This window comes from Mixophyes fleayi, chromosome 3 (assembly GCF_038048845.1).
Source record: "Mixophyes fleayi isolate aMixFle1 chromosome 3, aMixFle1.hap1, whole genome shotgun sequence".
Classification (NCBI taxonomy): domain Eukaryota; kingdom Metazoa; phylum Chordata; class Amphibia; order Anura; family Limnodynastidae; genus Mixophyes; species Mixophyes fleayi.
Window position 1 is genome coordinate 277645392 of NC_134404.1, and position 13119 is coordinate 277658510.

Consider the following 13119-nt stretch of genomic DNA (forward strand, 5'->3'; position numbering starts at 1 on the left):
GCAAATCTGAATATGTTGGCCTTTTTACAGGTTCTTGCTAGCTATATCAATCCATCTGGATGTGCAGTTAATGGTGAAACACCAGCCAATGAGAGTCGAGGGCAGAACAGTAATGCGCTCCCATCTGTTTTGCAAGAGCTGCTAAGTCAGTCCTGTCTTATCCCAGCCATGTCATCATACCTCCGTAACGACTCAGGTACTGTTCCTCACATTTTTATGAAACACACAACTCAAAACTTCATTGTTCCAGTTACACAGATTAAGATGATATTATGTAATCTTTTATTATATGCACAGCTGAATTAATCATAGTGATCACTTTATTCTACTGCTGTTTTCTAAACTGGTTTTATCTTGAAAGCAACATGTAATTTTGGTTATACAGTATTAGCATTTATTGGGAGTTATTTTAGCATAGTAAAAGAAACTCAAGTGTACTAATCTGAAAGTTACTGGTTCATGGTAATAAAAAAAAAAAAAAACCAACAACTTCATTTTGAACTAGTGGTATATTTTTGATAGTGATCTGAGATGGGGGGGGTCTGGGACTTTTGTATACGTTTTACTGGGGTGGGGTACGAAATTCCTATTACGAAAATGCAGACACCAAGAACAGTGACAGTAAAATGCAGACACACAAAATAGTGACAATAAAGAAATAACAAATATTCTAAACAGTGACACGAATTAATTCCGATCCCCTTAACACCTATATAAAAGAAATGCTGAAAATGGCAACAATCACACTGCCGGTATTTAGGGGGCAATGTGGGCGGGTCCGATGGCTATACCTGTTTATAACGAATTATAACTTTCAGAGATAAATGCACAAATATATTCATATCTGATATAAGTTGCAGAATTGAATGTGTATACATTATATTTCATGTTTTACATAATGTATACTATTCAGTTTTACTCCTTAATTGGCAGTATAATTAGATTCAATATACCTAATAGTTGTTGATCTGTCAAAACTGGATTTACTGGTGTTGGAAAGTAGGGAAGACTGACTTATTGGTGACATCGCAATTGCTTGAACATTGTACAGTGATTTATTCATTCCCATATTATTGGAACCCAAGGGGGTAATTAATAGCAGGATTCAGTTATGGGATCAACAACAAAACAAAAGGAAATAAATGATTACTGAAATGTGCATGCAACTTTTTTGTTTTATTGTTTTGTTTTTAGTGTTCTGCTAATTCACCACTGCAGAGTTTTCTGGAGTGATTAAAGTATCCTCAGACATACTTCCATAAACTTTATAGCACATTGTTCAGCCATTTTTGTGTGGTCAAACTAATCTCAATGTTATTTTCAATACGGTTTTATCCCAAACAGATTTGCAGCAAGTAGAGATTCTTTGTAATGTCAACATTATTAGCTTAAGTGTTTTATTCTAGCTCCATGACACCTACAGCAGGCACACACACATTTCCGTTCAATCTAGCGTTCATATAGCATTATAGTTTAAATCCCTGGTATCTTATATTCTGTACTTTTATTTGACATCTTATGTCTTTATAATGTTGACATTATCCTGGTAAGGGCTTTGATTTTTTATGCCTTTGTGTGTCAGGTTTAAATAAAATGTACTATTTTTGGTACATGCCCCTAAACGCCACAATTTGTTTAATGTGTACCTGTGCCGGTTTGTCATGAATTCATAAAATAGATCAATGCATTTAGAAACATTTGTAATGTTTCCTCCACTCTCTTTAATAGGTGTTGAATACCATTTATTCAATCCTCAGTATAGAGCCTAAGATAAATTCTTCAGCATCTGCATATTAAAAAATGTCACTTTGTAACTGTAAAATACTGCAATAATGGACTGCTATCACCAGACAACATCAACATGCACTATAAAAATGTTGCTTTCTCTCAGTGTTAACAGAGACTCTAGTCAGAATTGACTTAAGTTGATTATTTTATTAATAAGATCAGAAACAATACATTTTTCATTTTTTGTCGGCATTCATAGGCATTGCTCATCTCCATCTGTTACAGGGGAATTAAAATGTAAAAAAAATTGTAGCATTAAGCAAACTAGTGCACTCCACTTTCATTGACACTGTTGACAGCAGTCTTGTAGTGTTATGTATCCATGGCTTGTTGGAAATAGATTAACAATATCACCCCCTCTTCCATTATTTTAAACATCCGCTTGCAAAGCTCAAGATTCATTTACCAGTCAGAGGTAATCTCTAATTAGTTAAATGTAAGTTAAACGAAGGAACTAAATGTCTGATTACTATATGTTGCCGCCCAATACAATTTGCACCATGTTGTTAAAATATGCCTTATCTTTTGTGAAATTACTTTAGTTTTAAAAGATATAATTTGATATTTGTCTTTTAGCATTGTCTTTTTTTTCTGTACATAACACAAAGACCAATGAGAAAATCCATTGCATTCAAAGAAATCATTACTTTTATACCAAAGATGTGTAAGTTTTATGTTATTTGTTTTTTCACTGTTCTGTGTATATCTTTTGTATCGAGAGAAATATAATTTGAGAGGAGTCTTGTTTAATCATTTCTGGTTATGTACATTATTTTTCAGTAACCTTTATTTGAAATATGATGTCTTGCATGGCTCTTATCTTTACTAGCTGTTGTAGGTCTCTTGAATGTGAACTGCTGAATGAGGTCTAATGATTATAAAAAGTGTGACTTACATAGTTGCCAACTTTTCCTCATTTTCAAAGACGCTCCCAGATTTTTACAATTTGTTCCTTAAAATTGTCGTTTTTCTTGATCACAATTAAACATATGCACGGTACAAATTAATGTATTAAAGAAGCATATTTAAAGTTAAAATTATGTGATTAAGTTGAGAAAATATGTGAGTGCTGGAAGCGCCGTTCCCCAAGCTCCTCCTAGATATGTGAATTTCTAATGTGCACCTGTCCAGCAGCAGTGTCTCCCAGGAAATTTATTTTAAACTGTTGGTGACGATGGTAATATATAACAGACACATCCCATGCCTAGTTCCCAGTAGGAGACCAAGCTAGCTGTTGCAACAGCATGCAAATTGTTAAACCCTGTTTCATTGGCAAATAGTGATTTTTCCAACAATCATAAAAGCTGACCTCATTCATGTATTCGCATATATGGTTATCTTTTGAATGTTGAAAAGTGTTATATATCTACCATTTCTGTCACATGAGGTGTGGTGACTGCTGTTTGCAGAATAGAAAGAATAAGACTTGTAAGTTTACAAGTTGTGTGCCCAGAATGGACATCACATCATGGTTTGGACTTTGGAATTGACCAAACTATTTTCCTCACTAACACAATGGGGTAAATCTCCTCGCCAAAACTGAAAATCACCAGAAAAACAGTTTGCATTGCCATGCAGCTCACACTCTACCTCCCAGTCCGTGTACTAGCAGGTTTTCACATAACATAACCCAAGGTAGTTCTTATCTTTGGAAAGTAAAATACATGTCTATGTGGCAAATAACTTGCCGTCATAGCACAGCACTGTAGTTTAATGTGTGACATTTTTGCATTGTACCCAATGCTGGTTGTGGTTTGTTGATGCATGTATTTTAAAAGCTCATAACATCAGATTAAATAGACCCATCTCTTAAAAACTTTGAGTTACTCGTTGCACATCCCTGCTTGTGCAAGTAGCTGGTGGATTTGCATGGTGTCAGACAGAAAACTATTGTCCAATAGATTAATGTTATTTTCCTTTTTAATTTTTTTAGATTTTTTATGTAGATTTTTTTTTTTTGTAAAGAAAATGATTAGTTCTTCATGTGTGTTCTGGCAGGTCATGTGTCAAAGAATCAAAGAAGCTTTGTACTTATGTTATTAAGCTTTTGTTCCCTTCACTTGGCAAGATCAATAAGCAATGTTAATACATCTTTCTAGATTTAGAACATTATTGCTTTATGCAAAATGAATGTTTGGGCACTTAGTGTTCATTTTAATGATTATATTGTATAATTTGATCAAAAATGAAATTTACAAATCCGTTTTTGGTTATAAAAGTCAAAATGATGAAAAGAGCTGTCGGCATGGTATACCTCTTATAATCTATTTAAGAACGATTAAACCTGAGGGGGTATAGGTAGATTTTTACCCTATGAATTGATAAAATAGCTCATAAATATTGGGCTACAGTTTCTGCTGACGTTGTGTTTCTCTAGGGCACTTGTGTTTTTGATTCATGCAATATCTGGATTTGTGTGCCTACACTTGTCATACTTTGTGGTAAAATGTTTTTGCCAACAATTGGCATGTCATGAAACCATCTCTATGTAAGATCGTGTATGTTTTCTGTCTAATTTTTGCTTTTTTACCCGTTTGGCAGCCATTGTTTTCTGCAGTGTCTTTCACTTCTGTTATAGCTGCTGCTACAAATCTATAAAATGTTTAAACTGAACTTATTTATCTAATATGTGTGCAGAAGATCTAATATAATTGGCCAGCAATGCAGATTGAGGGTCACACCCTGAAACTTAATCAACAAGTGGCTTTATATATATAGTCCATAAAAACCTGAATTGTCTGACCTGGTGTGGCATTAACCAAAGTCATATTATTAATATTTAAATACATGGCTTTTCATAAGTATATGGAGTGCACTGTATTGGAAATTGATTTAAATAATCAAACCAAAAAAATGGCAGTGGCTTGACCACACACCTATCAAAACATCCTCAGCAGTGTCACTACAGTGTGTGTGTCCATAGTTGGTGAATGTAAAGCACCATCTTTGCTGAACAAGAATTTGAATAAATCAAGTCAGTACTGGCTGTCACTGTATTGTCATGGGTGTAAATACTCTTTATACAATATACTTTTTTATCGACAACAGGGCATACAGAGAAGTAGACATAGCTGTGCAGACACCATGGCACACCTAGAACAAACTTCCAAGCTTATTCTGTGTGTTAAACATATGGGGGCATATTCAATTGTCGGCAGAAACGCTGAAAATCTCGCCATCCGCGCACTATTACCGTTATTACGGTAATAGTACGCTGAAAAAACGTTATTACGGTACTTTTCTCGCTGGATTTCAGCTTGCAGCTCCCTGAGCCGCGAGCTGAAATCCAGCTAACTATTACCGTAATAACGGTAGTAGTTTTAACGCGGCGGCGAATCCAGACAATTGAATATGCCCCATGATGGTCTTTAAATGTAAGGTAAAATGTAGCAATATTCAACTTAAGCATTTAAAATGATGTTGCATGTGAAATTGGTGCTTTGTTATACTTGGTACTTGACTGTAATTTAAATAACTGCATTTGCTCAAGTGCCAGAGCTATATGTGACACCTAGAGATTGTTCAAAGCATTTTTGCATGGATGATAGAGTTGGTTATTAATTAAGCTAAATTTACAAATGTACAGACATCGGAGCTATATGTCTTTTTGTTATCTTGTCTCCATGCCCTTAATTGTTCTTTTTTTCCTGTTAATATTTCAAAACGGTAATCTTAGCTTCACTAGCAATTCCCACAATTCCACAATTTGCCACATGGATTGTAATCGCCTTATCTTGTGTAACACTCAGCGTGACCTAACTTTTAATGGCTCACACTTTGCCTAGCTTTCCTTACCCAAGCATGGATGACTTGATTAAAACATTTTATTATTGTATGCCTTGTAATTCACAGTAATTACTTTTAACTCTGTTAAAGCAGAGTATTTTTAAGGTGACAAGTTTAGTAAGGTGCTTTAAAAGTGTATTTTGAGAAAAAAATGTATTGACATGTGTTATCCGTCTATTGATGTACCTGTATGGAAGCATATAGTAGGAAAGTCTTATATGGAACTTAAGAGTTTGAATGGTTTTTTTTCTACTACTGAGTGAGTGAGATGCCATAAGATGGACACGACTATAGAAATATTATTTCCTGTATCTTGGATATTATGGCAGTAACACAGCACTCATGGGCTTTATTAAAACTGATGTACTGTTGCACCTCTGCACGTGAGTTATTTCTGCTCATCCTGGTTTCATACTCCTATCTACATTGGCAAATCCGCTCAATTGCCCATGGTCCAACTAGGCACTTGGCACTGGAATGTATTGGATGGTCTGAGGAGCCTCCTTGACATATCAGCTTATCCCCTGCCATTTGTTATATAATCACTGAGGTTTTACACTCTCTTTTTAAGCACCCAGCATAGATAAAGACCATCAGAGGGTTGTATAGATGTACACAAACACGATGACAAAGAGGTTCAACACAGTCCCTATAATTCCCAGCATGGCTAAAATGGACTCCTCTTTCTCTTCTTTCTCCTCTTGCCTCTTCACTTCCGCTGCTGCTGCTGTTAGAGCAGACGTGACCATGTTTCCCAGAAATGTCTTCAGCAATTCTCCGAAGACTATCTAGAAAAAATGGGATGGAAGGAACAAGATACAATTTACTTTTATATAATGCTTACATACAGCACACCATTTAGCTGTGCTGTCATTTGTACACATGTAGGTATTCTGGAAGTTTGAAGAGCAAAGTAATTGAGGTAGAAATGGCAAAACCTTACTCAAAGTGTGACCTCTTTCTGATCACAAATCTCACTAGAGTGTTCACCAAACAATGTAACTCTTCCATCGTAGCATACCATGTCCTTTTTATTTTTTGCAAAGACCCAAAAATGTGTAATTAAACTGAATTGATGTTGTAGAGCCTTGAAGCCCATATAGTAATGGTTAATGAGGGCATTGCAGGTCATTGTCAGGCAAATTGCATGTTATTAAAACATGAGAAAGTACTTCTGTTTAAACTGGGTGCTTGCAACCAGCCAACCATTGTGTATTTGTCTTTAATGTATCTTCATATCCATTGTAGTGGACATGGCTATTGACATACTGATAAATTGAGTGCTCTATAATCCATTTGTACACTTGCAATTGAATTGCCAGTTAACCCTCTTCAGTGCTGGAGCGGTTTGCTCTGTTATGTTGTGGGTGAGAGGTCCCTTCATGAAGGAAGAATGCTATTGTTTATAATCACTTGCTGTGCCACAGCCTATCAGTATGTTTTTTACCATTATGCAAATATTTTCTTCAATTAAAACATAGATTTGAATGTAATACAAAAGCAGGTTAAATTCTACATACTCCATTTTATTTTTTTAATTGTGCTCTCTATGGGGTATTACAGCCACGTATATACATATGCATGCATTTGTACAAGTTAAAGCTTCTTTGCCTGCCATATAGCTTTAAAATATATTTAAATTGAACTAATAAGCAGAAAACTGATTTTTACATTTTTTAAAGCAAGCAGCCGCTTTTATTTAATGCATTTTTACTTTTGTGTGGCAATCTCCTGACAGCATCCGTGTAGCAATTCAGATTATCTCAAGCAGCATATGTAGCCATTGTTTTATTAGAAATCTCCATTTTCATACAGGCTTGGTGGATTAATTTAAATTAAAAAAAAAAAACCTTTACTAATTACAATTCACAATATGTTTGCTATGTGCCCCGACCATGCCCGTTCCATTTTAAGTGTCTATTGTCCCTTTTCATGATGAATAATTAAAACTGGCTAGTGATAATAAAGATTCCTACTGGGAGGTGTAAGCTGTGTACAATTCTTTGTCTCCATTGTCGAGGGTACTGTAGTTCAGTGTACTGAATAGGTGCTGGAGTGTGTGTTTTTTGTTTTTTGTTTTTTTTTCCTTCCCATTGGCAATTAGTTGAGGGATTCCTTTTGTTTTCAGCATGCATACATTTGAAATGTGATTTGGATTATGAATAAGAATTGCTTCTTACCCTACTCTGCATCAGGAGTACAGTGGCATCAGGCATGCTTCTGTGTCCTCAACACAATGGAAAGCCAAGCTTTTATCTTCCAGAAGAGCTGTACCACACATGTATACATGTACTACACCTCGCCTGTTCCCCCTTAATAATAAATGGCAAAGAGTAACAAAATTCACGGATGCTCAGTCTATTATTAATCCAATGAATCCAGGCAACGTGAAAAGGATGCTACACTCGATATTGAACCACAGCGTGAGAACAGCTTTCCAGGAGCTTGTCCTCAGTTCAAATTCAACTTGTGTTTTTTTTCTTCTTCCTCCGTTTAGCAGGTAGCACCTTCTGTTAAAGAGTGATTTTCTTTTCTTTTTCACCAGTATATATTTTTCATTGACCTAGTGGAATGCTTTTTCTGGATTTTTCCTTATGAGATTGTAAGTCACCCATTCCTCTCATGTGTCTTATTCCTGGTAACATGGTTTTATTTCCAGTAGTGCTTGCCATTGACGGGTATTCTGGAGACTTGCATCTTCTAAGTACCAGTTCCCAGTAACAGGCACGCTTTACACCTAAGCAGGCATCACTGGCAGATCGTTCCAAGGCATGATCCTGGACATGGTATAACTCAGTAACTAGCCCCAGCAGAGGAGAGTGGCCGTGCTCTGGGTTGCATTACAGTAGCGAGCCGTGACATTGACTAAACACGCACCTGGCACTTGCAGAATAAAGTGGCTACAAGCTGCCCTCCCAGACAGTGAGTTGCATAACAATGCGCAGCAGCACCATTGTCAGGCCAGGCACATTTGAAATCTGCAACAATTCCAGAGAGTAGCTTGTGCATACAGGAAGGGAGGGGAGTGAGCGTTAACCCCCAGTCCTGGAAGCTGTAAGGGAAAGCTGTGTGACAAATGGTGACATTAGGGCACTGGAGCTGAAAAGCTGCTTCTACCTTTTTGTTTCTCCATGCTTTGTTACGACAGGCATACTGTTTTAGGGAAGGCACTGCCTTTCCTTTATAGTCACTCATCGTGAGCTCGTCACCCAAATCAGATGGGTCACAGTGCATGCGTCATGAAGCTGTAACCATTGCTGATGGCTGGAGGGTAATGTCCCTCGAGCATCTGTTTATGGAAAGCAATTATTTGAACTAACCTTCTGAAAATTAGAAAGTATGTGTGTTTATGTATATGTGTGCATGTGTGTGTGCTTATATCAGAGAATTTTGTAGATGGCATTAAATAGTCTTTTTTTTTTTTTTCTGATTCTTGCCACAGGAATATCACACACAAAATGTGTAGTGTTTATCAGATTGAGGTTTATTTGTGTGTTACAGCAACCTTTTAATGATTGAGGATCTAAAGCTGTACTGCTGACCTAGCATGAAAATGTCATATAAATATGCTGACTTGTATTTCACAAAATGGCTTTATTTCACACATCTGAATGTATCTATATTAAATAATGTAATGGTGTAAATCCCTGTCATATTAACAAAAATATCATTGAATAATGCATTCACATTTATCTGTTTTGTGTGTGGGTTTTTTGTTGGATGTGGGTAGAACGAGCTAAATTCCTCCAAAGCATACAGAAGTATTTTTTATTTCATTTGCCTTTTTCATTTTTACAAACCCAAGAATGCATTAAACTAATTTTAAGCGAAGAGGAGGCAACATTTATATTGACATTAGATTTGACATCTAAAAAAAAACTCCCATTTTAGTTAAGCTTTGTAAACTGCATTGAAAGTAGTGCATTACTGTTGGACCTGCATGCAGTTTGGATATGTTGGTAAACAGGATCCACATTCAAACATACATACTTCTTGTTGAGTGAATGGAGTCTCACTCTTACTGAACATGAATAAGTCCTCAAGCATGTTGCTATAAAAGTCAGACATTAATCCTTTTTGTACACTTTTTGCAGTTGTAGTGCCTTGCACTTTAAATGACATGTTAAAATTGTGTAGTAATAGCACTGTATACTCAGACTAAAGTTATAAGAATCATTGTTCTTTTAGCAAAGTTGGAATAATGCTGAAACTGTCACTTTCAGTTATTTTGCATAATGCAGCCACATGTATTAGGCAGGCAATAATGACACTAATGTAAACTTTCTCTGAAACAGTAAGTACCTGAGCACTGCATTCTTAAAGCTAAATAATACTTTGCCTGGAATGCTTGACTTTTTTGATTATCAGCATTGGGGTTCCTTTTTAAATCATGATGGTGATAAGGTATGGTTACTTTTAGATTAAAATTAACTAATATGGCAGCAGTGTTCCAGGCATTTTGTTGAAAGATAAAGAGACGCTTATTCCTGTATAACTTTTTATCTAATCATCCATATTGAGCAAATTGCAATCATTTTCATTTCTGCATGGATATGTACTTTATGCCTGTTCAGTTTGGTGAAATCAGATTTGTAATTCTTGGTTAGGCCAAGGTTCATCTTAATAGACATTCAGAGAACTTTTTGCACTATGACTATTTGTAAATTAATACAAATAACTATTGTATAGTCAAGGCGAATTGGAAAAAGGTCACCTTGAAAGTCATGGAGACAATGTAGTATGTTATACCATTTGGGCTCCGATTCAAAAAGCTGCGACTGTGAGTTAGGGAACTTTCTCCTTTTGTGTGTTTCAAATTGCTAATATATAATATATATATATATATATATATATGTATGTATGTATGTATGTGTATATATGTATGTGTATATATGTATGTATGTGTATGTATGTATGTGTATATATGTATGTGTGTGTATATATGTATGTGTGTGTATATATGTATGTGTATATATGTATGTATATGTGTGTATAAAGTGTGTGTGTGTTAGAGTATTTCATTAATTTATTGAAGTAGCCTAGAAAGGTGAAACTGTTTTCTCAATTGTTTGTTAAAATGTACAATCTACACTATCTGAGTAAGATTTGCTAATTTATCACTTTGTAAATTAATATATATATATATTTTGTGTTTATGTATATGGAATGCATTGTGGTCATTTTAGAGAGTGGGTAGAGATTAACCTGGTCTCCTAAGGTATGCAGCTGTGCACCACTTTTCTGTACTCTACGCGTTGGTTATTCATTGGTGGCAGCAGAGTGACTTGCACCCTTGTAGTCATGTAGGGTAATCTGCTTAATGTTCACTTGCCAATCGAGGTGTATCCTTAAATATAGGGATTACTTTAGGGGGTAATTGGAGGTTTGTTTGAGCAATATGGGCTGGAAGTATGGGTATTTCTCAGCAATATATGCCTGATAAAGTTATCTCTTTGCAGTGTATAGTTATCCATGTAGAGTTACTGCGGTATGTGGTTTGTAAAGTTATGTGATTTTTCACTATGACAATAAGACATTGGTCAACAGTGTTTTTGTATGCGCCCATAGTATTGTGTCTATCAGTGTCTATAATTGTGAAGAACAGATGCAGCACCATTTTTCTGTAAGTCAGTCATTCATCTAGAAAAAAAATAGTGACAATAAATTAGTGAAAATAAGTGTTTAATATGGAGTGTAGAAAAGCAGATAAAGCTGAGCTCTAAAGAAGCTTTGAGTTAGTTGTAGAAAATATAATGAGTATGTTATACTCTTTTCCATGTATCATATTTAAAGTAGTCTGTTTTCTGATAAGAGTCCAATCGTGCCCTTTTCCGTTGTCCCTATGTTTGTTAATGGTGTTGAACATAAAAAGTTAGTTTGGTAAGCTCAGAATGTGCTTCAGTGAACCAGCCACTTGCTGAAGTTGGCGAGAGTACAAGCCAATTAAAATGCAGTGAAACGCTTGCTGGTATGGGAGCCGTGAGGCTCAAAGTTGTGAAAACTAGTAGTGCATTTCAACATGTTCCATCGGAGTGCCAGACATTTTCAAGAATGGGTGCATGTAGAAAGATCTTTCTATTATGGGGTCCAGAATATTGGCGTAAAAAGGAAAACTTTAATTACGTTATGGCATACTGCTGTGAATAATAAGCATTGTGGCTAAATGGATAAAACTCCCAATTTAAAGCAATCCTTTACATTTTATTACGAGTTTTATTTAGGAAATTAGATCTAGGTGTAAAAAAAAAAATCTTTCATTTTGCTTGGGCAAGGGTTTTAAAAGGTTAACTCATTTGCTAATTTACGTGTCAAAATTAAAGTATAAAGTATACATACAATTCAAATGCGGGATTATTCAAGGTATTTGATCTATTGTAGAAATACTAAACCAATTAGGAACCACCAGTCCCACATAAATGATTTTGTCCCGGCTTTATATAATTTGCAGCTCACAATATTCTCTATTATCGCTCGTCTATTTACTCCTTATGCAAACTGGAGACCAGTGGCTGTACTTGTACACTTATGTCTTGTAAATACGAGGGGGCCACGTCATACTATCCATTGACTCGTTATCCTGCCAGTGAATCCTGATTTGGATGGAGTGAGTGTAACAGCCATTTGTTAGTCAGTTCACTATTCAAAATGCAATTGCTGTTTTATTTGTTCACAAAACTTTTAGTCTGTTGCTTACATTTTTGTTCTAGTGACACATAAGTAACCTGAACTTCTAGAAGAATCATCCCATATACTACTATTTTCTTTGTGATTTCATTGAGGTATAGCTGTTGAGATGCTTTGATAAAATCTACAAAGATCAAATGCGTCAGCGGCTATACCTGAATGAAATCACACTGTTGGTTGAAAATCGTATCTAGGATTATTCATCCAGCTCTGCAGATAACCATCAGAAAAAAATAATCAGAAATAAATTAGTACATGGTGTACATGATTGTACCCAAGCACAATTCATTAACAAAATTAAAAATAATGGTAAAATACACATTGCCAAAATAAATATATAATTTAAAACCAGATGAAAAGATAGTGTTTGACTTTTCTCAGTTCGTATAATACAGCCACATAATCTCAACTGAGCACTAAATGTTCCATATCAACAAAGTCAGATGAATTGCGTGCTATTGCTTGTTTGGCAAACCAATGGTAATTTCCAGACTGATATAATAGAAATGTAAGTGTAAATCTTTATTAAATTCATGCAGAGCATGTCTTGAACGGAGGCGTTCATGACAATCTAAGCAAGATAGTATGATTATCAACATCCAAATTATGTGTGAGAGGAAAGGACACGCATAAGCAAAATAAACTTGCAACCAGTTCTGGGTCAGTGTTCACTTTCCCCACGTGTATTTATCCAGCAACCAGGTACTCTTTGTGCTGAGAATTAACACAAACTGTTCCTAGATTTTGCAGTGGGTCCTTTGGGTAACATTATCAAAATGAATCTGTCTGAAACAAATGTGTAGATCTAAGAGAGAACCTAGAATGCTGATCAGGGATGTGAAAAAGGGCTGGATGTAAGTA

General features: G+C 35.6%; 1 protein-coding gene and 1 long non-coding RNA gene across 9 annotated transcripts in view; one reads left to right on the forward strand and one right to left on the reverse strand.

Moving 5' to 3' along the window:
* BIRC6 (baculoviral IAP repeat containing 6) overlaps positions 1-13119 on the forward strand; it is a 265056-nt gene that overhangs the window by 182206 nt on the left and 69731 nt on the right. For all 8 annotated transcript variants that reach the window (XM_075203663.1, XM_075203667.1, XM_075203660.1 and 5 more), the window contains one exon: positions 31-196. In XM_075203663.1, coding sequence (XP_075059764.1) covers positions 31-196 — 166 coding nt within the window. The remainder of the gene's footprint in view (positions 1-30; positions 197-13119) is intronic.
* Positions 1916-8790, reverse strand: LOC142144590 (uncharacterized). The gene is made up of 2 exons (XR_012689743.1): positions 7755-8790; positions 1916-6362 (listed from the first exon to the last, which is right to left on the reverse strand). It is a non-coding gene; the product is annotated as an uncharacterized LOC142144590 (long non-coding RNA).